This window comes from Schistocerca piceifrons, chromosome X (assembly GCF_021461385.2).
Source record: "Schistocerca piceifrons isolate TAMUIC-IGC-003096 chromosome X, iqSchPice1.1, whole genome shotgun sequence".
NCBI lineage: Eukaryota > Metazoa > Arthropoda > Insecta > Orthoptera > Acrididae > Schistocerca > Schistocerca piceifrons.
This window is the reverse complement of record NC_060149.1, coordinates 254,602,984-254,630,444: the sequence shown is the minus strand read 5'-3', so window position 1 is coordinate 254,630,444 and position 27,461 is coordinate 254,602,984. Positions and strand designations below refer to the sequence as shown.

Genomic DNA, 27,461 nt, shown 5'->3' with positions numbered 1-27,461 from the left:
ACTGCAGTTCACATTTTCCTTCCTCGCTTCATCTTTCCTCTCTGTAGCATCTACATCTTTCCATCAGTCAGTTTCACCAGGGAAGACTTGCTCCAGCTTATTGGTCAACTCCCTCACCCCTTTTTGCTGTTCGGTGACTTTAATGCACTTCATCTTTTTTGGGACTCATACAGACCTTGTCTGAAAGGGTGCCCTCTTGGCTGACCTTTTCAATCAACTCAACCTCATCTGCCCTAATACTGGAGCACCCATGTCCACACACACCTGTTCCCATTTGGATCTCTCGTTCTGCACTGTCCAGCTTGCCCATTGTCTTGAATGGTCCATTCTCTCTTACACATACTCGAGCAACCATTTTCCAACGGCTATCCCTTTGCTGACTCCTATCTCACCTATATGTAAACCCAATTGGCAGCTTTCTAAGGCTAACTGGAGGCTTTACTCCTCTCTGTCAGCTTCGACAAACATTTCCCCAGTTGTGATGACCAGGTAGAATACCTTACAAATGTTATCCTTGCTGCTGCAGAACATTCCATTCCTCGCGCTTCCTCTTTACCGTGCTTGGCCCTGTCTCTTGGTGGACTGAGGCGTGCTGCAACGCAGTTTGCGCAGGGAGACGTGCTCTACACATTTTTAACTGTCATCCTATGATGGCAAACTGTATTCATTATAAATAGTTGTGTGCGCAGTGTCATCCATTTTTCAGGTTAGCCAAAAAAAAGCTAGCTGGATTTCATTTATTAGTTCATTTAACAGTTCCACTCCCTCTTCCATCATGTGGGCCGTCCTGTGACGGCTCTCTGGGACCAAGGTCCATTCCCCAATTTCTGGCCTTACTATAGCAGATGACGTCATTGTGGACTTCATTCTTACCTCCAACACCTTAGGCTGCTATTTTTACAGAGATTTCAAGCTCCACCCTCTATCACCCTACCTTCCTCCATTGGAATGAGTGGAGGAGGCTCAGGTGATACCCTTCTCGTCTCAGATTCATGAATGCTACAATACCACCTTTACTGTGAGGGAGGTAGATAATGCTTTCCCTTCATCCCAAACTTCTGTCCCAGGACCGTATGATGTTCACATTCGGATGTTGCAGCACCTTTCTCTTGCAGGCAAGCACTTTCTCCTTCATATGTCCAATTGCATCGGGGCAGATGGCACGTTTCCCATATGCTGGCATGAAGCCACTGTGATTTCTATACCTACGCCCGGTAAGGATAAACATCATCTTTCTAGCTACTGCCCTATTTCTCTTACCAGTTATGTTTACAAGATGATGGAATGTATGATTCATAACCAGCTGGTATGGTGGATAGAGTCTCGCAATGTACTAACCACTCCACATTGTGGATTTCAAGTGTGTCGTTCTGCAGTCGAGCATCTCATCACTTTGTCAACCCATGTCATGAATGGTTTTCTATGGAAATACCTGACTGTGGCCATGGTTTTTTTTTCTGTTTGCTGAAACTACGAAATTCCTGGGGCTCATGCTTGATAGAAAATTTTCTTGGTCCTCCCACGTATCTTACTTGGCCACCCGATGACCCTGTCCCTCGATGTACTACGTGTCCTAACAGTACTTCTCTGGAAGCAGATCGGACCACCCTCCCCAGTTTGTACCGATCCCTTGTCTGTTCAAAATTCAACTATGGGTGTTTCATTTATGCATGTCCATACCCGTCCATCTTGTAGCGTCTAAATACAGTCCACCATCATGGAATCCGCTTGACCACTGGCACCTTTCGCACTAGCACAGTTGAGTGTCTCTGTGTAGAAGCTGCCTAACTACCACTGTCATACCAGCATGATGTTCTCCTCAGTGGATACGCGTGCCTTTTGTCTGCCATGTCTGGCCACCCATCCTGTGCCTCTTTCTTTGCTGACTCCTTTGACCACCAGTATGGGGCACGTCCCTCTTCTCTGTTACGCCTTGGAGTTTGCTTTCGGCTATTGCTCTGGCAGCTTAACTTCACACTACCTGCCACTTTCCAGATAGGTGTGAACCATTTACCGCCTTGGCTTCGTGCGGTGGCCCACATTGGACTTCATTCGCGTCCTAAGGAAACTACTTCAGATTTGATCTATCACTGTAAGTGTCTTGACCTTCGCTTGGAACTTAGCAATAGTACCTTTGTGTACACTGCTTGCTCTCGGATTGACCATGGTGTTGGGTGTGCCTTCATCATTGGCACTGACGATTTTTGGTATCAGCTTCCAGAATACTGCTCAGTATTTACAGCAGAGCTCTTTGCCCTCTATCAGGCCATGCAGTACATCCAGCAACATAGGCTTTTCAATTGTCATCTGCTCCGAATCTCTCAGGGTCTTTCAGAGCCTTTGTGTGCTGTACACAGTCTCTCTCTTAGTGCAACAGGTCCAAGAAAGCTTCCACTTCTTCACTCTTGAGAGAGCCATTGTGATGTTCATGTGGGTTCCTGGTCACGTCGGTCTAATGGGAAGCGAGGCTGCTGGCACTGGTGCCCAGGCTGCAGTGCCCCTGCCTCAGCCCGCTAGTTCTTTCATTTCTTCTGATGATCTCCATGTTGTCCTCTGTCAGCAGGTGGTGTTACTTTGGCATCACCACTGCTCTTCCCTTCATGAGAACGAGCTCTAGGTAATTAAACCTCTCCCAGCAGTGTGGCTGGTCTCCTTTCGGCCTTCTCACCGCGAGCAGATCATTTTAGCTAGGTTGCGTACTGAGAATTGTCGTTTCAGCCATCGCCATTTAAGTGGTGATCCCCACCATTTTGTACTCACTGTCATCAACCTTTGCTGGTTCGCCTTTCCCTGACTGCCATTTTTTTTAACCCTGTACATTGTAATATATGTTCGCTATCTGTGTTATCTTCTGTTTTAGTGAATGCATGTGGGGTATCAACCACGTTTTACCTTTTATCAATCGTAGTAGTATGAGAAAGGACATTTAATCTTTAGTTCAGGAGTTTCGTTGTCTCTATGGTGTATTTTGTGGACATTTCTCCAAGAGGAAATCCTTTTTCTTAGCTCTTTTTCCATCCATCAATTGGGCTCAATGTGTAGTAATTTTTAACACTTTTTTATGTTTTAGTATTCTAAGGTTCTTACATTGGTGTGTGTGACCTTAGTTGTTTTCTGGCCTAAAACAAAACAATAACAAAAAGCAAGCATTGGTGGAGTCGTGCAAACATTCTTGTATGAGGTAACTGCCTCCCAGGGTAATGGTCAGCATAAAGTTGACCTGATGCATCTGTCATTTCAGACACTGACTACATTGTTTGATGCATTGTGCTGGAAGTTACTCTTAAACACAGCAAACGACCATCAGACAAAACAAATGTCATGACCAAGTACGTAAAATTACGGATTTGAAGTAAGTCACTCCAGGGAATTACTTTCATACCTCTGTAACAAGTGATTTTTGGACCCATCTTCATTTGAACTTTTGGAATGTTCTGAAGTTGAGAAGAAATGTATAAAGTTTCTGACACATTTTTATACATGCTATTCCCTAGTATTGAAATCACAAGCTGCCTGTGGTCATGTCATGTTATTTACTAGAACTCAGATGGCAAGCTAACATCACTACTCCACACCCTTGTCTTAAGCATAAGTGCTTGTTAAAATTCAATACCATCTGGTACATCACTAACAACTCTTGTGATGAAGATTGTTCCACTCTTTCACAACTCTACAGAGCCTGTATCTTGTTTGAATTACAGCAGCTTGGCATACGGGTTAACAATTCCATCAACATTGCATATCATAGCCCTGTTTCACTACTGTGAGATTAAGCTTGTGACCATTACCTTTTGGATGACCATTGTAGACCACCTGCTGACAGTGGTGGGGGATTCCCTCTCTGTGGATAACGTTCCATCAGCTGCTACTTAACTGTGCTCTAAGTGTCCATTGTGATGTGGAATGTCCAAATCACCACATTGTTTTCTCTGGGAAGAGAATATGATCCCACAAAAATAACCCTAGTCTGGAGTTCCTGTATCAGTTGATTTATGAATTATTCATTCTGGGGAGAGTGGGGATAATGCTTGCTGCATCCGTAGCATTAAAAAAGCAGCATGTACCATTGAGGTCAAACCAGATGGTGAGCACTTCAGGAAACTTGGCCCAACGTAAGACTGGTGACATTCAGTAGGTATCTTACAGATCCCAGGTGTTCTGGGACATGCTGCATCTTTAAATGGTCTCAGTAACTGTTGGATTCTTTCAGAGGCATGAGGACTAATTCAATTTTGTGTCTTTTGAGCAGACAGCTTATCTTGCCTGACCTGGAGCCACAGGGTGCCAAAAAGGAAGTTTGTTTTTTCCTCATTGATATTGTGATTCTTGTTTGAGATCACTTCATTTAGTTGGTGAACATTGCAGCCATTGATTCTGAAGACCTTGCATACATGGACTAGCTCTTGTGGCCGGTTATCAGCATGTGATATCATTCATACATGATATAGCAATGTTTGTAGCACAGTACGTGTCTTTGCTGGGTGATGATGGCTGATCATGTGCAAGTAAAGATCAGATCAGTATGTGCAGGTTTTCTGTAGATGCTGTGGTCAAGGCACCCATTTCATTCATGGGAGAAGAGGATGTCGAGGAAGGGCAGTGCTTCGTCTTTTTGTACTTCCATAGTGAACTCGATGTTACTGTTAATGCTGTTGAGGTTTTCCAAGAACTCCTAAAGTATTTTGTATCAATGGGGCCAAATTATGACTGTTTTATTAACGTATCGGAAGAATCCACTGTGTTTTAATGAGCCTGTATCTAAGTCAGTATTTTTGAAATCCTCCATAAAGAGCTTTGCAACAGGTGGAGCTCATGGGCTTGATTGTAATACTGTCCATTGTAAGGAAAATAACATGACAGAATGTGCCTAAATATGGTACTTTCAAAGAAGTGGGATACTAGGTCTAAAAAGTCTTATAGGGACAGTCATAAATAGGTAAACCCTATCAAAACTGACCATAATGTCACCCTTTCAAAGTTGAAGGTGGTAATTTGACTGATAAAGTCAGTTGAGTTCTTAATATGATGTTCACAGTGACTCACATGTGGTGTGCAGAGGTTGGCCAAGTACTTCACCAGCTCACATGTCAGTAATCCAATCCTTGTGGATCTTTAGTAGAATGTAAACAGCATGTAGTCTAGATGCCTTTGTGAGAAGATTTATGACATCATCATCTTCCAGCAAAGAGCATTTAAGGAGCTCAGTTGTCCTGAAAATACAAAATCAAATCGACCTTCATGTGTTTGACAATTACTGAGACCAATTAAAGATGTAGCAGGTCTCAGAACACATGGGGTCTACAAGATACCTTGTGAGTGTCACCAATCTTATGTCACAGAAACAGTGTACTCTGTCAAATGATGCAGGAAGGACACGCATCTATGCTGCTCCAAAAAATCCGCTTTTGCTGAGCATGCTCTGGAAAATGGTCACCGGATCAAATTTGATGAAACATCTGTCATGACTTGCACTAACAGCCTTTGGGATCGTGTAATTAAAGAAGTAATCAAAATAAAAATCACTGATAACAATGTTAATAGAGATGACTTCTTGCGGCTCAGCACAGCTTAGGCTCCAATGATTGCAAGGTTGAAGCAAGCGCAAGAACATGAAGTCCATGTGTGCCTGTATATGGTGATGCCATGAGCACCAGTGGTGTCACAACTGTGAACTAGAGTGTATACAAGCATACCAGCAGCCTGTCAGCAATTGTTCCACTTCATAATGACTAGGGAGTGCTTGGTTGAAAGTTTTTGCCATTTTAGCCACTTGATGCAGCTGGAAACCTCAGAACATTTTAGTCAATGTTACCACTGTGAGACTCTAGTCTTGCAAATGAACACTGCATTTCTCTATGAATATGTAGCTATGTATTGATCTCTTTATTGGCGGCTTAGAGGTCGTCTTGCAAACCAATGGAAATGGTGACAAAAGCATGTTGTGTTGAGTAGTACAAGATTTCAGTGCTGTGCGCCAGGCAATATCAATTGTGGAAACCATATAAAAATGTATTATTTCATATTTTTATTTATTTATTTTTGTCCCTTCCTATTCATGTCAGCAACTAAAATTTTGTGTATGGAGTTTTCCCAAAGTTGAATAACAATGAAACAGGCTTACACCCGACAATTCTGACCATTCACTTGCAAGTGGACAATGCTGTAACAGTGCAGAACTTGGATTCACATTATATCCTATACCTTCTGATTCAGATATATCATTTGTCAGATATTGGTGAATGTCTATAGTGTCCTCTTGTGGTTTAACTGAGCTAGAGCTTTGTCTGTGGTGATCTTCTCGTTATTAAGACATTAAACACTATCAGGAAAAAAAGTCTAATTCACACAGTCGTATCTTTGCACTTGTTGCCTCTATATTCCCAGGATCTGGTGCCTCGCTTGGCCATGTTGATGTACTACCGTTGTATCTAATTTGGCATTTTATTATGGCAGAATTTCTCTCTGTTACATTCATTTATAGTTGTACTGGATCTCAAGACCTTGAAACCTGTTAGTTAATGTTCCACTGATCAATCTCATGGTAACTGTTATGATGTGGAACATGTCAAGTGCATAACAACTGCACACAAATTTTTTTTAAGCTTAAAATTTTTAGTACCTAACCCATTCCCTTAAATGCATGTATTATACCTATAGATTTATTTATTCCTGTTCAAGACAGGATGTCCTTATTTGTCCCAGCTCTCTTCTTCATCCATTACATCGTGCCCTTGCATATTTAATCAAGCCACAGTAAAGTTTTTTCCCAAGTAAAAGAGTAAATAAATAAATTAGTGTAACAATTAATAATCTTAAAATAAGACTAAGTAACTATTTCTTAATTTCAGATCGTCCACTTCCTGAGCACAGCTGCTGTATTTGTTTGGAACAACTTACTGTAGCAGTGGAGACAAACTGTGGACATCATTTTTGTGGTAAACTTACATGATGATATGGCGTTCTATATTTGTCCTATATTTTGTTGTTAAATTCTTTTATTACTGACCTCTGATTTTCTCTTATGTCTTTAGTAATTTATCTTACAAAGACTGGGCTAATACAGAGATGAATGACAGGCTTAGGAAAATAATTTTATGGAACAAATTAATCATAGAACACTTACTAAATGTGTGACGTTTTTATGTGCCAAACCAAGAGCTTAAAAGGGCGTACTGATGTATTTGGTAAAATAAAAAAGTGAGGAACACTTTTCACAAAAAGAAACATCTGTGATTGAATTATATGAATTGATTGATAGGTTGGTGCCCACCACATAGAGGAGACAATGGGCAGGCATATTTAAAAGTAGATTTTCATATATTAGTTTTACCTTTCAGATAAAGAAAACACACACACACACACACACACACACACACACACACACACACACACACACAAAATGTCATCTGCAGGCACTCTGGCCTCGCTGGGATGACTAGTGATCTCTTATGGTGTGGGTAGTGCTGAGGAAATGGGTGAGGGGAGAGATGGGAAATGGAAAGGAGTATGCATGTGGGCAGCAAGGTACTAGGCTTGTATGAGGCAGTAGTGGGATCAGGGAAAGAGATGGAGGAGGTGAGGGACACGGAGTAGCAAAAGTTAAGGCCAGGGGAGTTACAGGAGTGAAGGATAAATTGTGTGGAGAGTTACTTGTGTAATTCAGAAAAGCTGGTGTTGTTGAGAAAGATCCAGATTGCATCGGCTGTGAATAACCCTTTCATGGACAAAATTATTGAGCAATTTTTTCAATGAATGGAGAGCAGATAGTAGTCAACAGATAGATATAGTTATCATACAGAATATCAAATTTGCTCCAACTGTGAAAGTGAGGTCACACAACAAGGTGGGAAGTATTCTTTCCACTATCCCTTCCTTGGAGTTAAATGATAAAAACAACTTTTTCAATATATGTCATATTTATTTGATAAATTTACTTCTTTTGTTACAATGATTGTTCACAATTACTTACCATGAAATTTTCCGAAACATGGTTCTATGCAAAGTGGTATTTGACAATATGTACAAACACAATGAGTGCGCTTTTCTGCAGCTTTGGTACTACAGTGACGGTACCTCCTGTAGGTTTCTCCTAAAATGAGTTGATGCTCCCCTACAGCCACATGATGAACATCTTCAGGTACTTCATCCCTTTTTGCCATAAAGACAGGTTTTTGTCCGCACCGTTTTCGGGATGAGAAGCCAGCGATCAATTGTTTGGGTGGATGGATCCTGTATGTGAGCTGATCATGCTGTCCACTTTCTCTTTTACTTATTTTCCACAGGATAAAACTGTTCACTGTAGCAATGTCCACCAGGAAATAAAATATTTTGTGCCACCATTTTACAGAACATCTGCCAATAGTATACCTTTTTCGTAACTGATCAAACTTATCGACACCACTCATTATTTTGTTGTATTCTGCCACAACCTCAGGACAAGAAATCTCTGTACTAATACCATCCTTGTTTTTCCTCTTCACTGTGGCTGTTTCTCTTGGGTCATGAATTGAGGACGGGAGAGTGACTTGGACGGTTATCCATCCATTTTACTGCAGAAATGGCTCATTTTATTTCAAACTGGAATTCTCCTCATTCCAGTTTTACTTTTTCCTTCATAAATTTGGGTAAATCTTTCCTGTTGGTATTTACTGTTCCACATCCATACACACCCTTCTTCAAAAGTGTTGACATCAATTTCACGGTGCTGAAGAATCTGTGAAATGGAACTACATTATTTTTATTATGTATTTCCTTTGTTAGATTTACTACAACCCCTTCACCCAGTGTCAAGTCACTATCTGCCTTACAGTTGCCTGTGTAAATATCAAAGTTCATTATATATCCAGTTAGTGAATCTGACAAGCACCATACTTTGTAACCTCATTTCACTGGCTTCATTGGCATATACTGTTTCATAGATGACCGTACTTTGAAAGGAATCATCGATTCATCCACTGAAATAAATGATTACGGCTCATAATTATTTTTACAACTCTGCAAAAGCTTTTCACTCAGTGACCGTAATTTATGCATTTTATCATATTCTGGATGATTTCTTGGCTTTGCAGTTTCGTTGTTATTACACTGAACATTCTCTACAATCTTTTTAAATCTTTTACTTGTCATTACATTAGCAATTGTCTCTACTTTTAGTGTAGGGTCTGAACTCCAGAAGTTAGAGAGAGCAGGAAGTTGGTGAATTCCCACTAGAATAAGACATCCTATATAAGCTCTCATTTCTTGAGTAGTTGTGTCCACCCAGGTTTTTGATGGACATCTACTACCACGATTTTGTTTTGCATACAAGTTTGTTTCATTTACAATGAGAGTGAAAACATCGTCTTCAAGGAATTTACTTTTCTAAGTGAATCCTGATCATTGGCACTACAGAGAAATTTTGGTTTTCCTTCCATTCGTGTTTCAAAGTTGTTCTTCACATTGTCAAAGAAAGAACAGTTGCCATTCCATTCTTCTTCACTTTCACTGTCCAACGTATCACTACTGGCAACAGTCGGAAGCACAAATGATTCGCTGTCATGTTCGTCACCATAAATGTCTTGTTCCACAGAAACATGCCTTGAATCACTGGTGACTGTGTTATCTAGAACATTCAGTTCATCTGCAGCATCTTCATCTCCTTCAGTTTCTGAATCACTTTCATCAGGTAATGAAAATATATTTTAAATTTCGTCAACATGTTTAGGATTGCTGAGGTCTAGGGAATGAGACATCTGAAAGAAAAGCAATGCAAAGAAATAGAGAACTGAACAGTGTAAAAAATACTATGACAGATTCAACAGAAGCAAGCACTTGGTTTGGTATGGTAAACTTGACATTCCTTAGTAACATAATGATCTGTGCATTATTTCTGAAACCCACTAAGTCAAAAATGTCAAATAAATGTGGCAAAATATAGAAATATTCATTCTAGAGGCATAAAACAATGGGCTACCAAATAGGTGGTGGGAAGGATACTTCCCACCAACAAAATCAAATACTACAAGTAAAGTCCACAAGTAATGTAAGTAAAACACATTTTACAACAAACAGGGAACACCAAATAATAAGACACCATAGCAAAAATCAAAAGTATTTACATAATACTATAGCTTTGAAGAAAATCAACAAAATCTCGTGCGAACAGCACTGAAAGGCTCCTCTACAGAACAATACTCAGCCATACAATGCCTCTGTGCGAAGATACAGCAAAAATGGCGGGAACTTCCGATTGGAAGAAGTACCCTATACTGTGCACTAGGTGGCAGCACCATAAGAGGTGGGAACTGTGAATCCCACGGGCTAGGAGCGAGTTCATTTAGTGGGAAACATGTTTCCCACGGCTCACAAAGGGGATAAGCCATTGAAGTCAAGAACAACTTGTTGCATGACACATTCAGCCAGTCCTCCTCCTCCTCCTCCTTACCCCATGCCTGTTCTGCACTCCCACCACTGCCAACCCCAGCTGAGATTGCTGTTCAACCCAGTGCAACCACAGTGCCTGAAAATGGGGTGGGGGTGGGGGGGGGGAGAGAGAGAGAGAGAGAGAGAGAGAGAGAGAGAGAGAGAGAGACTGACTGACTGACTGACTGACTGACTGACTTTACACGATGAATGATTTGGTCCAGTAGCTGAAAAAGATATCCAGTAGTTTACTTTTAAATGTGACTATCTGCTGTTCTACACCTCCACCCTGTGGTGAATAGCAGTCTGTCCTGTTCATATTGTTATTCCATTTCTGATTTCCCACTGTGAGTTTATTATCTTACTCTGTGTGGATTACATTGGGAATCTTTCACACTGCAACAAAATGCAAGCGATGTTTTTGTATCCCACTCTGACATATATTTTTAATTTGCCAGGAAGTTTCTGTGCGAATTATATACTGTGTTCATGATATGTGGCAAATTAAAAGTGTGTACTGAGCAGCATAACAGTCACAATGTTATTTCTGAATCTAATCTTCACTGAGTTCATTGCATTTGGTGCAGCAGTATTTGAATTTTTGTATTCCCCAGTTAAAAATAAAACAACTTATTAACAACTCAGCATAATCTTCTTTTATAACCTATATGTTTGAAATTGGAAGTTCTGTTAGCAGTGACCTTAAGTACATTTTAGAGCAGATTAACTGGTGATGGAGCCCAGTGTCCTATCCAGCATTGTATCTTGCAGCTTTTAGTACCCTTAAGGTAGCCACCATGATGGATTACTCTGTGGACAACAAATGTGGATGGGCTGTTCATCCTTCCATACTGCAAAATATTGTGAGAGTCAGTATCTGCAACACTCTGAACAATATTTGAAAGCATTAGGAGTCTCACACAGACAAACTAATTGCTAAATGACAGCGTTGACTTGAGGGCTCTCCTAGCATATGACTGCCACTGCCTGGCATGTGAACTATCACTTCCTTGTTGTGTTGACCCCAGGCTTTGAGATTTAGAATCATTCAGTCTTGGCCTGAGACTGCTGTAGACGGTGAAGTATAGCACAGTTTGAGAATTGCTGAACTCTTTGGGCCCATCAGCCTAGTGTACTGTAATTAGGTGTTGGAGACACTACTGGTACATTTTGAAGTTTCTGCGATATCAGTATACTGGTTCAGGTGCAAGAAAATTGTACCACCCACACTGCTACAAAAAGTTTGATTAATCTTTGGAACCTATGTGCTTCAACCAGTTTTTATGTAGTGGAAGTTTGTGGTTTAAATGCAGATCTAAAGACTTGCATAGTTTGCCCATCCCTTTTTCTCTTTACTATTATTATTATTATTATTATTATTATTATTATTTGAAACCTCTTTCTCAGTGGTCTTTTGACCACAGGAAATCACAGTGTACAGCCATCTGTCTAATGGAGGAAAGTTACAGGACAAGTTCACACAACTGTCTGATTAGTAGGGAGTGGCATCACATATTGCAAGTAAAGCAGGTGCATTGTGTGGGTGACAGTAACATAGGATGTTTGTTGATGCCTTATATTGTTAGCAAAGACATTATGTTCTTTTGTGCATCATAGTAGCCTTTTAGGGTCTACACTATCTTTAGCAACTGATTGTTACTAATTAGAGTGGTGAACAAGTGTTGTGTTCGTAGCACACATCAGTAATTATGACAAGAACAGGAAAGTTCACATTTTGAAATTCCCAGTCTATGAATATTACGTAAGAAGTGGGTTTCTGAGACTTTGGGTTTCTGTGACCAGGAGGTATAACTTGTTCCTGGCGAGTATTCTGTGGTAACTAGATTGCTTTTTAATGTAAATATTTGGCAGTTAAAAGTTTTATTCACAGTAAAAGTTGCAGCAGACAAAGCACAATATATTTTTCTTAATTTCATAGGTTTGCTATTTGCATTTTTTTTAAAAAAAAAATATACTATGGGAAATTTGTGCAGTAGGTTGGAAAAGTAAGCAAGCAACAACTCGGAAAATTTGCCCTCCCCACAAACATCGTACCTGCCCTTCGTATCTCTCCAATTCCTGATTATATATGGACAGTAATAAGTTTTTGATAGAATTCTCTAACATTCACTAATAGAATCGAGGAAATTTTTCTTAATAACTACTGGAAAATGGCAAAATTCAGAGATTATTAAACAGAAAACTGTTGTTGAAGTGCATAGTATAAACAGATAAATGAATACTTAGTAGTTTCGCTGCCTGCTACAAGAAATCAGCACCTTTGTTTGGTTGCATTTGTGCCTCCTTAGCTCATAATTTTGTATGAACTTCAAGCATGCTGGATTAGCTGTGGGGCAGCTACTTCTGTTAATCAGTAGAAAGAAAAACCAGTCCAAAGTTGCAAATTTTACTTTTTTACTCACTCAATGACCAGTTTTGGGCCAAGGCCCATTTTCAGATCATCGTAACATAGTCAAAAATGGCACTTTCAAAGATGTGCCATTTTTGACTATGTTAAGATGATTTAAAAATGGGTCTCAGCCCAAAACTAGTCACTGAGTGAATAAAAAAGTAAAATTTGGAACTTTGGACTGGTTTTTTGTTTTAGTCATAATTTTTTGTTGCAGGAGGGGGAGTGTCCTTGAGTGGTTTGTCTCTGTAGTCATAGACTTATTTGCCCTGAAATATATTCAGTGTATTTGAAATGATTTTATGCTATTGATGTTCATGCGTGGTAGTTTTCCAGAAGAGTGAGATGTCTGCTGTTACTACCTCTGATTATATCCATGTATGTTTCTTGTTGATGAGTAATTTATTTGTGTAAGAGTCTCACTAGTGTCCAATGGGTGGCTTTGTATTTAAATGACATTGTGTGTTCTTTGTATATATGTCAACAGTTCGACTGGCCATTGCATCTCTTGTATTTCTAATAGCTTAGTTGGTAGAGCCTTAATTGTGTTTTGGTGGATGTTTCTGTACCAAATTGCTGGTTTTGTAAGCTGTGTTAGTACCTCATATTCTCACTACATATCCTACTTTGTCTGTGCATTGTTATCATATGTTATAGAGAATATTGTGTATGGTTTCATTTTTCCTGTTCTAGTTCTGCCTGTCGTATGGTGTCAGTGTGAAGTTGCAATTCTTCTGATTTTTGCTTTTGTGGGTGACCTTTTGATACTCCAGTTTTTTTTTCCCATTAATACTTGGGGACATATAGGTAGGCTTCCTACTTGTGTATGGTGATAATTATGTATGATAGTGCCAATATTGAAGATGATAAAGGAACACTCTGCAGTTGGTTCAGTTGGCTGCATATTCTCAAGCTGTCTTTCAATAACTGATCTCATACAGATGTATGATATTTGCTCTCAACAAAAATTTGTAATGGTATTGCTGGGTGTGGGCTGACTGTTTTCCACGTGACTTAAAAGCTGAACAGCAGTCTTTGCTATTTTGTCATTATTTAGGATAGTGTGAATAGTGTTAGCAAATGGTTGACCATGTGGCATTTGCTAGCTATTGATCTGATAAGAATATCGCGTATTTAGTTTTCTCAAATGTCGTGATTTAGGTTTGTCTTGTATTGTTCTTCCTGTTTGTATTTGTCTTTCTCTTCAGCCAGCCTACACCTTTGTTTTGTGTTTCTATGAAAGTGGAATTGTCACATTGTTTGCCTGTCTCTCTTGGTGTCATGAGAGTTGTAGTTGGACCCCGTGATAGACCAGAATTATGCTCTTCACTCATTTCAAAGTGAGAAAACAAAATAATGAGTTGTGTACAATGCAAAGCAAAGTGAGGTGCAAAAAGCATTTGGTAGCAGCTACCATGCAATTGCTTGGTGAGGTTGGTATCTTAGTAAACGAGCTGGTTCAGGCCTGACCATTACTGGATGTTGTGCAACCATAGTTCAAAACACCCTACACGTGCAACTACCACTTTATAGTGTCTGGCATTTTGTACAATACCAACTTTAGCTAGCAGAAAAACACACACATTTCTCTGTGCTAAGATATTAAGTCCCATGGCTGAGTCCTACATTGTCAAATGCTACATCTATCTTATAAAGCCCTTTCAGACACCCACTGTTTGCTGTGGGGCTGGAGCGTAACTTCAGAACGCACTGATATACCACTGTGTTTGAGCATTGATACACTATTTATATTGCAAGTACGTTATTCTGCACATTCTCTTTCCAAATTGGGCTCCAGCAGATGAAGTGCAGTATCAGTAACTGAAAATTGGTTACTTTTTCAATATTTAAATGTAGAAAATAACTCAGTTTCAAACCATCTCTGATAAAATAATTCATCTGGATACAATTTGCATTGAAATAAAGGTTATTACATGTATTCACAGTTTCAGATTTTGATGCAGAATTTGCATTTATCGCAAGTGCGAATTTTGCAGGTTATGTACTTGTTCAAAAGTTTTTAGTTGAATTTTCACAGTAATTCAGAAGTACGAGATTTAATTTTTGTAATTTTGGTTACTCTAATAGTGTTGTGTAAAACATTATCATGATAAAATGAAATTGGCACAAAGAAAACTTTGCTATAATGATGGTCAGTATTTTACATAGGATGCAATATATTTGAAAAAAGAAAAAAAAATTGTCTTGAACTTTAACTTAATGGTAAAAAATGTATTTCTCAATAAGTTCATTATATTAGCTGGATCTCATATTGAAATTTAGTGTCTGGTATTTGTGATTTGCCAAGAAGTCTGTGTATTGTCTTCACTGAAGACTAAATTATTGTTTTGGCATAAGCTCAAGATGCGTGCTATCATACCACACATGTAAGGCCTTGTTTGCTATGTGGCATTGGAGAAGTTGAATAGTGCATGTGTCGTGTCTCCAGTGGTGACTGGAACAATATTACTTGTGTTCACTATCTAATCTTTCACATGCAGTGAAGAATCGATGTAACTGTTGACCGTGTGCACATTGCTGCTTTATGAGAAGAAAGGTTGTCAGTATGGGAAGTTGCTCACCAAACTGGCCTACATTTCAGTGTCAATTAAACAGAGTAGGATCCTCTGACCTATTTCCCAGCCTAACACTTGACATTTCAACAGTGGGATACTTTCAAGATGGTAATGCATGAGCACACAGTGCCTTCTTTCACAAGGCAGTAATTGACAGAACAAAATGATCTTTTGTATATGCTGACATGAACACAATGGAGCAGGCTTGAGGTCAGATGAACTTGCAGTTTCTCACCATATTAACCATCCTACACACTGGATGATCCCAAGGATGGAACAGGTTTGAGCAGCAACATCTCTACCACTTGTGGGGAGAACACCGAGGAGGATCAAAGTGTGTTACAGTGCATGAGGTGGACCAACATAGTATTGAATGTTACTCAGTAACAGATTTTGATTTAAGAGATAAGCAAAGGTGCTCACCTTCAGGCAGACTGCCAGTATTTTGGTTATTTTCCTATTCTTATTTCATAGTTTTCTTTTATTTTTGCAGATATGCATGTGGTGCAAAACTTTTTTTGAGCAATAAATTTTATTACAGAAGAACAGGAAAGAAACTTCTGTGTTGACTTTATTCTAAAGCAAGAAAATTGAAAAACAATGGAACTTATATTGAAAGAATGAAAGACAGATTAGCAAGACTTGTTTTAAGGTAAATGTAAGATATTCCACAGTAATCATTCAAATGTATGGACCAACATGCACACATTCTGATGAGGATTCAGAAGTATCATAGAGCTGTAGAAACTAATAAATGGCAGCATATCCAACTGCAAGATAATGTGCAATTTTAATGCAAAGTAGGTAGAAAAGTAAACAAAAAATCTTTAGTGGTTATCTTTTGGTATGACAACACAAATGGCAGATGAGAGCAGTATGATTCAATCTTCTATTGGGGAGGGAAGGAGGAGGGGGAAATAGGAAGTTAAGTTGACAAGCACCAAATAGAATTGACCATATTTTATCAAATAACAAATTAGTTGTACTAAATGTGACAGTCCTTAACTACTTTAGAATTTCGATTGGTCACAGACAAGTAAAATTGACAGTAAAACAGTATGCAAAACAAGACAGTTACAAACTCTTCAAGTAGCAAATCAGAAATATAGATTATGCAAATTTATTTAGGAGGAGATTTAATGAACTCTCGAGTAGGCACACCATTTTGACAATATAAGCGGGCATGCCATTTTTCTTAACAGAAGTGGGTCTGTGTTATACTTGATACACATGTAAAGAATGGCTGTCTTTATATTACCAAGGTAAACATCTCAGTTTAAAGTTTGATTAAACAGTAATAAAATAAACTTACGTTGTGTGAGCTAAATCATTGTTCAATTAAACAATAATGAAGTCAACTTTCATTATACCACTCTGTTGCTGTGTAAAAGTGTTACCCCACAATAATAAACTACTTGAAGCATCAAACAAAGCAGTTGCATCAGATCCCTGCCAACTGCTTATTTGATTGCTAATTATCTTCTAGATAGCTGACTCATTGTTCCCCTCCCCCCTCGCAAATTGTAAACCCTTTTTCCTCACATAGTTCACTGTTTATTTTATATTGTTGCTGTTCACGTGGGTATGTAAAAACACAACTTATCACTGTATTAGCTGAAGTAATAATTAAGGAATAGGTATGGGCTAGCAGTTGCAAAAAATAGTGGAATGGTACAAAACAATGTTGTTTGTAGTTGGTGCATTTTGTACATAGCCATACTTGCTTGAGCGTTAAGCAACCAACTTGGCAGCAGAAAGTATGGAACTGTACATAATGGACAGTTATATAAAAAGACACTTGTGCAGACAGTATCAAATTTTGCAAGAATGAAAGAGGCAAAAGAAAAATCTCAAAAGAACTATGTAACTATAAAAGAGCAGGTAAGAGTGCCAAACAATTGATGATATAAAGCTGGTGGAATATGCTGAACTAAATACAATACTCAGGAGCGATTTCAAGGAGATGAAAGGAAGAAAGTAGAAATTTGAGAGAAACAGTTGGAAAGGATAAGTGTACAAACAGAACAAAACTGAAAATTATGTTGGGAGGGCATCACATTTCATCAGTTAAGATGGCAGTTCAAGATTTTCAACCCTTCTGTGATGGTCTCCCATGAGTAAAACAAGCCTATTGTGTCTGCAGGTTAATAGGAGGACCCAATTATAAGTTTATAGCCTACTGAGCCTTCCCCCCACAGAGCATGCAGCTTTGATTTCTGGGTACCCCTTTTGACATATTCTTAGATTCACCTCAAAAATTTCACTGCTGTTAATTTCAGTTTTTATCCAAATTCCTGTACTTAATAGTATGTTGACTCCTGTTTTTATAAGGAGTACTTGAAACTCTACTTTCTTGTGACTGCTTCAGCGGTTGGCTAGGATTTTATGCCTCTTGTGATCATGCCAATCTCAACAAACTCAAAAAGTCTGAATGCAAACATCTTGTATTGTACTACTAACAATTTTATTGTTAGTTTCATCAGAAGTAATCTGTAATTTGTCATCTATAATTTGCTAAATCAGAAATGCTCTTATAATGGCTTTGAAGTGCATTTACAGAGTAATCAATTTTCTTATGCAGGAGACCAAAGTACTCTTCATCTTCCCTCACTTCAGTTTGTACCCCAGATGCAGGTCACTTTCCTTTGAGTAAAAACGTTTTGCAGCTTTACAGTACTTGTCTTTGTCTGTTTCTACTAAGTACGTTAGACCTAGCAATTTACTGTGTTTGTGTGGTCAGCTAAAAATGACTGGTATCTCAGGCATCTGTAAGGATGGCATAGTGAAATCCAACCCTATTGTCTTTGCTTACCATCTGGGGATACAATTTGCATTAGCATCAAGTGTTTGACAACTAATCCACCTTCCTTCTCCTCATAAGGCTAGGAAAATGTGTCACCCTGTGTTCCTACACACAATGTTTGGAACCGTATAACACCCCTTTCTCTGAGTGGGAACTCCTCAGTGCTCTTACAATTTATTGAAATGCAGCTCTGGGTCCTTATAGAATACAAAATTAAATGTCACACCATCTGTCTATAAAATGCAGGCACATCAACCTTAACTGAATCTGGCTAGAGGTAATGGAGGGAAAGTATGGTTCAAATGGCTCTGAGCACTATGGGACTTAACTGCTGTGGCCATCAGTCCCCTAGAACTTAGAACTACTTAAACCTAACTAACCTAAGGACATCACACACATCCATGCCCGAGGCAGGATTCGAACCTGCGACCGTAGCGGTCACGCGGTTCTGGACTGTAGCTCCTTTAACCGCACGGCCACTCCGGCCGGCAGGGAAAGTATGATAACCCCAGTTTTGAGATAGGGAAGACCCCATATGGAGCAGATATAATCTGCTGTACCAATGTCCTTTGCAAATGATTTGCGTGTTTGGCAAGGCAACATCTGTGCTGGGCCCTGGAAACAGGGATCACTTGTCTGACTCACAGTGTGGGTTTCAGGACAGCTGATCAGGAGCAATCAGCTGCTCTGCCTGGAGTCTATCAGATTGGCTTTTACCTGTCATCAGCATCTCATTGCTGTCTTCTTTGACCTGTGTAAAGTCTATGATACCATATGGAACCACCACATCCTCACCACCTTATATGAGTAGGGTTTTTGTGGATCATTCATGGTTTCCATCCAACATTTTTTCTCCCAGTGATCCTTCAAAATTCAAATCGGTAATTACTACAGTGCTTCCCACATAAAAGAAAATGGTGTTGCACAATGCTCTCTGCTGAGTCTGATCCTCTTCCTAATAGTGTTCAGTGGATTTGCAGGGACAGTGGGATGTATAGTCTCACCATCCTCATGCAATAATGACTTCTGCATCTACTATAGTTCTTCCAACAGAGGGATGACAGTAGGTTGCTGTAAGGAAGGCAAAATATTGATTATGTTTTTTCCGTTACCAAAACTTGCACCACGTGTGTCTGCAGATGTAAAACTGTTCATTCACACTCAGAACTTTACCTACATAATAAGCTACTTAATGTGGTCAAGGCATATTGCTTCTTAGGACTCATTTTTGATGTTAAGTTGGTTATCCCTTATACAACAGCTTAAGTGGACACACCAGTTTTAACTAAACATCCTATTCTGTCTCAGTAACTCTTCCTTGGGTGTGGACCATTCCATCATTTTTGCAACTCTACAAAGCTCTCATTTTATCATATACGGATTATGGAAGGCTGTCCTATGGATTAGCAGCACCATTGGCCTTGAGTCTCATAGATCCGATCCACCATTGTGGGATCAGGCTTGCAACTGGTGACTACCAGACGAGCCCTGTAGACCACCACCTGATAGAGGCAGAGATTTGCCCCTTATGGATCAGGAACCACTAATTACTCCTCAGCTATGACATACATAGTCTTAGCCATCCAGAAAATCCTAACCAATACCTGATGTTTCCTGATAGGGGTGTAAGACTTCCAGAAAAGCAGCCTTGGTCAAAAAATTCCATTATTGTACTGGTAAAGAGTCCATCAGTTCCAACTTTTGCTTACATCCTCTCAATCCTATCACTACATCACACTTGAAACACCCCCAATTGTACATCCCTTACCTGCAAATTTGTCTAAATCTTTCTCTTAATCGAAAGGATGTGATAGACCCTTCGGTTGTTCACCAGTTCTTCCTTTTGGTACTCGGTGAGTACTGTATATGCAAGTGCTTCAAGAATTGGAGGCTTGACAGGCTATACCTTGCGATGCCACTACCCAAATTTACTGTATTATTATTAGACCATGCGGCATCGGACTTCTGGAAAGCGGCTCTTGCGTGTAATAGGTTTGAATAGACACCGTATGGTGATCCAACTACTACATGGAATTTTTGGAATAAATAATGATAATGGTGCGTAACCAACCTATTTTTACGTCTATATTTGATTATTAGTAGCAGTGATAATCTCTTTGAAGTAACTGAACGGGGAGCACTTACTTCTGTATGTTTGATATTGCCCAGCAGGAGGACATTATTCATTTAAAACACTACCACAGCCTGAAATCGTTTCACAATACATAAACACACATGATAAACACTTGAACTTGTTTTAGGTTAATGTAAACTACACAAATTATAATTACTGAATTTAATGTTATTGAGCTTGCATTGTGCTGAAGGCACAATGTGTACTGTGGTGGCAGCAATATCCTTGAACGCTTAATTAAAGAACAATATAGATCTGCTTGCCAATATAGTTACTGAAAACACTAATTGAGAATTACGTTGCTGGGATGGAACTGAGTAATTTTTGACTATGGCAATGTACTGAAGAGCCACCACATCGAGCTGGATAGTAATTAAGGTGGCACAGTACCTGACATCTTCCATCCATTGCATGAAGCAGCATCTGCTGGCGATTTCGGCGTTAATTCTGACTATTTTCTCTTGTAATATAGCTACGCCGATACTCACGCACCATAACTTTTCACTGATGTTGTAGCACATAGAAATCACTGGATATGGAATAATAATGAGCTGTTTCCTTTAAATAATTGATTACACTCGGGGAATGCAATTTAAACCACAAAATTATTATTGCCTCCAACCTTTACACACTGTAGAGAACTTGGTTTGACTATTACACAAAATATAAATGTGCTGGTACTGGCGTCTGTATAACAACCACTGTTCGTAATAATACTCTTGTAAGATAACTTCTAGTTCGTTGCTACCGAAGTGAGCTCACCCATGGACCTCATCAGTTATTGAGATCACAATACGCCATTGGATGCAGCTACTGGTCCCTTCACACCTCGCCGTTGGCACAAGCAACTCGTCGCAATTAACGCAGCCTTGCACCGTGCAGTACCATGTACCCCAGAGCGGGAAACCGTACTATTTTGCCACTCACAGTCCATCTCCATCGAAATACTGCATCTTACAAGCCTTAGTGTCCATTTAGCTTGCAGCTATACGATAAACGAAGTCCATACCTGTTTTCAGCTCACTTCTAAAAGGTCTGTTAGCAACGTTACCATAGCACAGACTGGCAGTCACTTTTACGCCACCTAACACTTGTTCTGCCTCAGAGCTAAGCCAACTTGCTTCTACCACCAATATTACGCGCCAACCTTTACACTGTTATCATTCTCGGAGATTCCCCCCACACCTAAACATTATTTTACATTACGCCAAGTTCTGTATTTACAATTAAACATACCATAGCATTACAATATTCAATTACAGTCATTTTCATATATTAAAGTAATATTACATTTATATTTTTACTACACATAACAATATTATTTAGTTTAATTCTTTTGTTATTTCGCTGTCAGAGTGCAGCACAAGCCAGACACTGTCTCCCACATAGCGTTCTTTAATTTAGCTGCCACCAGGTAGAAGCACTTCCGCTTTGCCTTCGATTCTGGCCCACAGATGGGATAAGCGTCCACTTTCTCTACCGTTGCACCTTGACTATGCCTAGCCTTCACTGAATGGCATGTTGTCACATTACAACCTTCACATGCCTTAGAACCAGCAAGCAACCCTCCCTGCCTAATTAATGCGGTGCTTTTGTGGCTGAATTGGTGGCAACTGTGTATGTTTCAGTTCAACTGCACCCAATTACGTGAGTCTTTCCTTACCTACAGTGACTACTTGAGCAACATAAATGGTATAACCCTCTGTTGGCCCTGGCTTCCACTGATAACACAAATACAAGCTCTCTTTTTAGACTTCCATGACAGTGGGAAGACAGTAGTATTCCTTTGGCCCCCAGTCATGTTGGGATCTTGGGGAATACACTTGTGACCTGGCTCGTCAATGCTGCTACCAGGAAGGATGCTCTGGAAATAAAAGTGCCAGGATCTGGCGTGCAGACAATATTATATCACTGACTCTTAGTAGTATGGAACAGTGAATGGGGTGTTTCAGCCACAACCAAATAAATTACAGACTGTCAAAGTGTATATGAGTGTGTGGCAGTCTTTTCTTTGTTCATCTTGTCATGAATCCACAATCCTCTGCCACCTCCATGTTGGTTACACCAGTCTGACCCATGGATACATCCTGTAACAAATTGGCCCATCCATTGCAGTTGAAGGTTGATCCCTGACAGTCACTCATATACGGCTGGAGTGCCCCATCTTAGCTGCTGCAGACTGAGCTTCACGGTTGGCTAAGACACTCCCTGAAGTCCTAGCTGATAATGTCCAGGCAGAAAATCAGGTTTCAAATTTTATCCGTTGCAGTGGATAGCATACTTTTATCTGAAACATGCATTGTTATGGTCCTGCCAGCTGCCAGATGGGGAAGAGGGTCACCTGCTACTGCATTTTTAGCCCCAGGGATCTCAGGCTGCTTGCCCAGATGGAAGGCTGGTTCAACACCTGACATTCCAAGTTCGTTTTAATATTGCCATGAGTCATAATTTCTTTTTTTAAATGTTTTAATGCTCCTCTTATTAGGTAGCTGTCCTGTTGACTCTTAATGTGGTACAGTGACCACGGGAGCCTAGTCGGGTGGGATGCATCTCGCATTGTGTGATAAGCTGTTGAGAGCCTTGAATTGCTCCAAGCAGACATATATTCTACACTATTATCTTTTACCCCCTGACTCATTTGATAATTCATTCTTAATGCCTCTTGTGTCTGTCCTATAACAGTCGTTGATCCACACCCCCTCTCCTGTTTGCTTGTGGTTTAAAACTCAATGGCCTTCCCTCATCTCCCATGTTTCTAACATACTCATTATGGAGGGACTGATGATCATAACAGTTTGGTCTCTTAAAACACTATATTCTATCCATCCATCCTGAAGAAATTCTAGTCATAAGTACGCTGCCAGCGACACCGAAGTTAGTGCCCAGTTACTCATTGACGACACTGAAAGTGAAATTGGAGGTAGCAAAGTGAAAGCAGAAATGCCGAACTCAGTTTTCCAGTGTCTCTTCACTAAGCAACATACAGAAGTATTGCCCCAGATTATTTCCTGCACTACTGCAAAGATGAGTGGCAGTTATTAGTATCAGTTATGTTAAGATATAGCTAAAAATGCTAAATTTAAACAAGGCTCCTGGGCCCAGTCTAATCCCTGTCAGATTCAGTACTGAATTTACAGCTGTGTTATGTCCCATTTTTAACCATAATATACTCGTAGTGTGTAAACAGAAAACTGTGCCCAGTGATTGGAAGAAAGCACAGGTCACATCCACCAATAGGAAGGGTAGCAGAGTAGCAGAAGTGATCTGAAAAATGAGTCTCCAACGTCTTTGACATCCATCACTTGTAGATTACTTAAACATATTTGGAGCTCAAATGTAATGAGATATCTCAAACAGAATGATGTCTTCTATATGAAGATACTGCTCATGTAATGTCCACTTTTCTCAGCGACATCCTGAAAGCTGTGAGTCAAGGCAATCAGATGGACGCAGTATTACTCCAGTGCTTATTAATGTATGTCTTGGCAGGGCAGACATAGCATGTTATCTTCGATAGAGTGTCATCAACAGAAGTAGAAATAACTTCAACACAGGGAAGTGTTTTGGACAATGTTTGTTCAGACACTATTGATAATAACCTTATAACCTTTACAGATAATGCAGTTACCCATAATGAAATACAATCTGAAAAAAGCTGCACAAATATCCAGTTAAATCTTGATATTATTTCATAGTAGTACAAAGTTTTTAAATTTGATTTAAATTGTCAGAAATTTGTGTTCTTTACAAAATGCAAAAGCAATATCAATGAGTTGCAATTGAAATCAGTCAACTCATACAAATACCTGGGCTAACAGATCTTACGTATGATGGAGTAAGCACATAGGCTAAGTCACAGGTAAATCAAGTGGCAAACTTCAGTTCGTTGTCAGGATACTGTGGAAATGCAGTTAATTTACAAAGCAGATAGATTACAAATCACTTTGTGTCCTATCTTACAATATAACGTAAGTGTGTGGAAACCATACTAAGTAAGTCTAACAGGGAATCTTAAACAATATGAAGAATGGTGGCACAAAGCATACGGATTTATTAGACCAATGGGGGAGAGTCACTGAAACACTGAGAAACCTGAACTGTCAAATGCTGGAAGATAATAGCAATTATTGTATGAAAGCCTGCTTGCAAAGTTTCAAGAATATGTAGTATTACATGAACAATCGAGAGAGATTCTTCAGTTTCCTACATATTACTCCCTGAGGGATTGTGAAGATAAGGTTAGACTTATTAGAGCATACACAGAGGTATTTAAGCTATCATTATTGCTACATTGCATACATAATTGGAATGGGGAAACAACCCAAACATGTGGCACGATTCTAAGTATGCTCTGCCCGGCACTTCACAGTGGCATGCAGAGTGGGGATGTAGATATAGATGGTAAAATGGTCAGACCCTGACAAGGAATGTGGCTAAGGTTTTTAATACCTGAGTGCCTCTCTGAAATGCTAAGGTGAGTTGTGTCCCTCCAGCACATCCTCCATTCTCACAATCCCTCCAGCCTAACCCTGCAATAGTCTCCTTCCTGAGTGACGCCATTACCACTCCCTTCTCATTTCTTGTCCCTCATCTCACTTCTTTGCCCTATACTTTTTATCTTCAGTTATTTTCCACCCCATTGCTCTTCTGGCATGACATCTGCCTACGTAGTTTTGGTATTGTTGCAAGGGGTAACCGTATTATACCACTGAGTCTGTCATCCATCTCCCCCCTGAAATAGTTTTACTTAGCACATTCCCTGGTTGTTTCATAAGGATTGCTTTTAGTTTGTATCTATACATTCTTGCATGTCAAATGCAGCTTTCAGAACACTTTCTGCTCAGCATGTCATTTTGCTGCAGTTTATTTTGTAGAAAATATCAAATTGACCTACAGAAAGTTATAGATTTTGGTGACTTATTTGGAGATCAGCTACCAGAAGAAAAGACGAGGTTGGAATTTAATGTCCTTTCATTTTGGTCAGTAGAGGGGGAGGGGATTTGGAGGGGGGGTGGGAGGGAGGTTGCTAGGTAATTTGATTTGAACAATAGTGGGAAACAGAATCAACCAGTTGTTGCTTAGAGATGACACTTTGTCCTTGATATGTAACCATTTTCTAATTTTTTCAGTTCATCCAAAGTGTTGCTGATTTTTATAATTACTGCTTTCTTGCTTTCTCTGTTTCAAATTTGCAACATGCTATTAGATAATGGAATTTCATAAGCCATTGACCTCATATGTATTTACATCTGTATGTTATTACTTTTTATGCTTAATTATGGTTTGGAGTTTGAGGATGAAGTAGTAGATAATTTTTATCTCTGTCACATTAGTGTATTACCGAAATATAACCTGCCATGTGATTAATTTCAGGGCACTGTCTGCTGCAAACTTTTCGCCATAGGCCTCTAATAGAAGTAATCAAGCCATGTCCATTGTGTAGAGCAAATGTAAGTAAATGTGATTTTTGGTAAGATATAGTTAAAGACTAGAGATTTCCAAGACCCATCAGCATGTAGCAGTAGGCAAAATGTAGTGTTTGTGAAGGACATCTCTCTCTCTCTCTCTCTCTCTCTCTCTCTCTCTCTCTGTGTGTGTGTGTGTGTGTGTGTGTGTGTGTGTGTGTGTGTGTGTGTGTGTGTGTGATGAAAAAGTGACAAATGTTACCAGTTAGAATGGCGTTACAGAGCCGACACAGTCAATAAAACTTAATGACCATACACACTGCCAAATTCAAAGAAAAAAAAACCCTTAAGATTTTTTCCCATTTCAGTATTCTCTATTGCTTCATTGCATTCCCCCCATTTTCTCACATGAATCAAAAATGTCTGATGAGAATGAAACATCTCATTATTATTCAGATTATCTGTAGTTACAAAAGTAACTTTTTGTATGCCTTAAGTAAGCAATTACCACTGAATGTTACAACATAGCACTTGCAACCACCATGTATGTTACACTGCTGTTACGCCAGTCATTAGAGGAGGATTGTTAGACATTATGACTTCAATTTATGTATTTCACATATTACAGTTCACTGCCTGTGTTTGCTCACCTTAAGTTTGACAGTTGGGTGGCCAAAGCTGCGGTTAATAAGTAGCACTGGTCCTTTAATAATATGAACTTTTTGCATACTTCAGGGGTCATTATTTTTGCATTATTACATTTGTAGAACATTGATATTACAGAGTTTGTGGTTCTAGGCTTTGATTGTGAGATACATAGAAACCTGTATCAAACCACCAAGCTTGAAAGTGAGATATGTTCTGAGGAAGTGAATTCATTTATAGACAAAAAACTTTATCATTGTGTAACCTCTGGGCCACTTTTTACACCCTATTGGCTTGGGCTTACTCAGGCATTTGAGGCTATATTTCAGAGTTTGAATTACGTAGCTGCTTGTGATGTTATTGTATATGTAAACTCTGAAGATGTGAGAATTCCCAGTGTCTGGATAGATTGTCAGCGAATATACAGTCTACCAGTACCAGATAGTTAGACCTGAGGAGGTTATCTTAAAAATGTAATGACTGAATTTAAAGATCTGTTTCCTCTCTATCTTTCTCACTATTAAAGAAGAAAGTAAAAGTTTTCAGTGAATGTGATATTTTTGTATTCATATGGGACTTTGAAGGGCTTTTCAAAATGTAAAATAAGTGATGTTTAACAGAATAGTGCATTTTTTATTGACAACCACTGGACTGTGGGTGGTAATATGCATGTTTAGGCACACAACAGTGTTTTTGGTGCTCCCACTGGAGTATGGAGCCATGTGCAAGCAGACTGTATCAGATGCTCATTCAAGTGACTCAAAGGAGGGATGTCATATTTAGTACTTTTGATTCTTTGCAACCTACTGCAATTCACCTCCAGCCAGTGTTGGTAAGTCAAATATGATCATAGAAAACTACTGGACAACCAAGTGTCCCCCCCCCCCCCCCAAGTGTAAAACAATCAGCACAAAGTATGTTAAAATCATCATAATTATCTGAAATTCTAATTCTATTAATGATAGAATTAAAAGTATGTTCGAAGTTCATTCGTTCATTAGTATAGAGATCTATTTTTTTTAGTGTATCCCTGTATCTCTTACTTCATTTGTTAAAACAAAAGGGGGGAGGGGGGAGTGTTTCAGTA

The 27,461-nt window shown here is 39.3% G+C and overlaps 1 protein-coding gene across 1 annotated transcript in view; it reads left to right on the top strand.

Annotated features, from left to right (window-relative positions):
• Positions 1-27,461, top strand: part of LOC124721586 (E3 ubiquitin-protein ligase RNF170) — a 118,024-nt gene that overhangs the window by 35,500 nt on the left and 55,063 nt on the right. The window contains exons 3-4 of the mRNA XM_047246635.1: positions 6,849-6,935; positions 25,698-25,774. Of these exons, the coding sequence (XP_047102591.1) occupies positions 6,849-6,935; positions 25,698-25,774 (164 nt within the window). The remainder of the gene's footprint in view (positions 1-6,848; positions 6,936-25,697; positions 25,775-27,461) is intronic.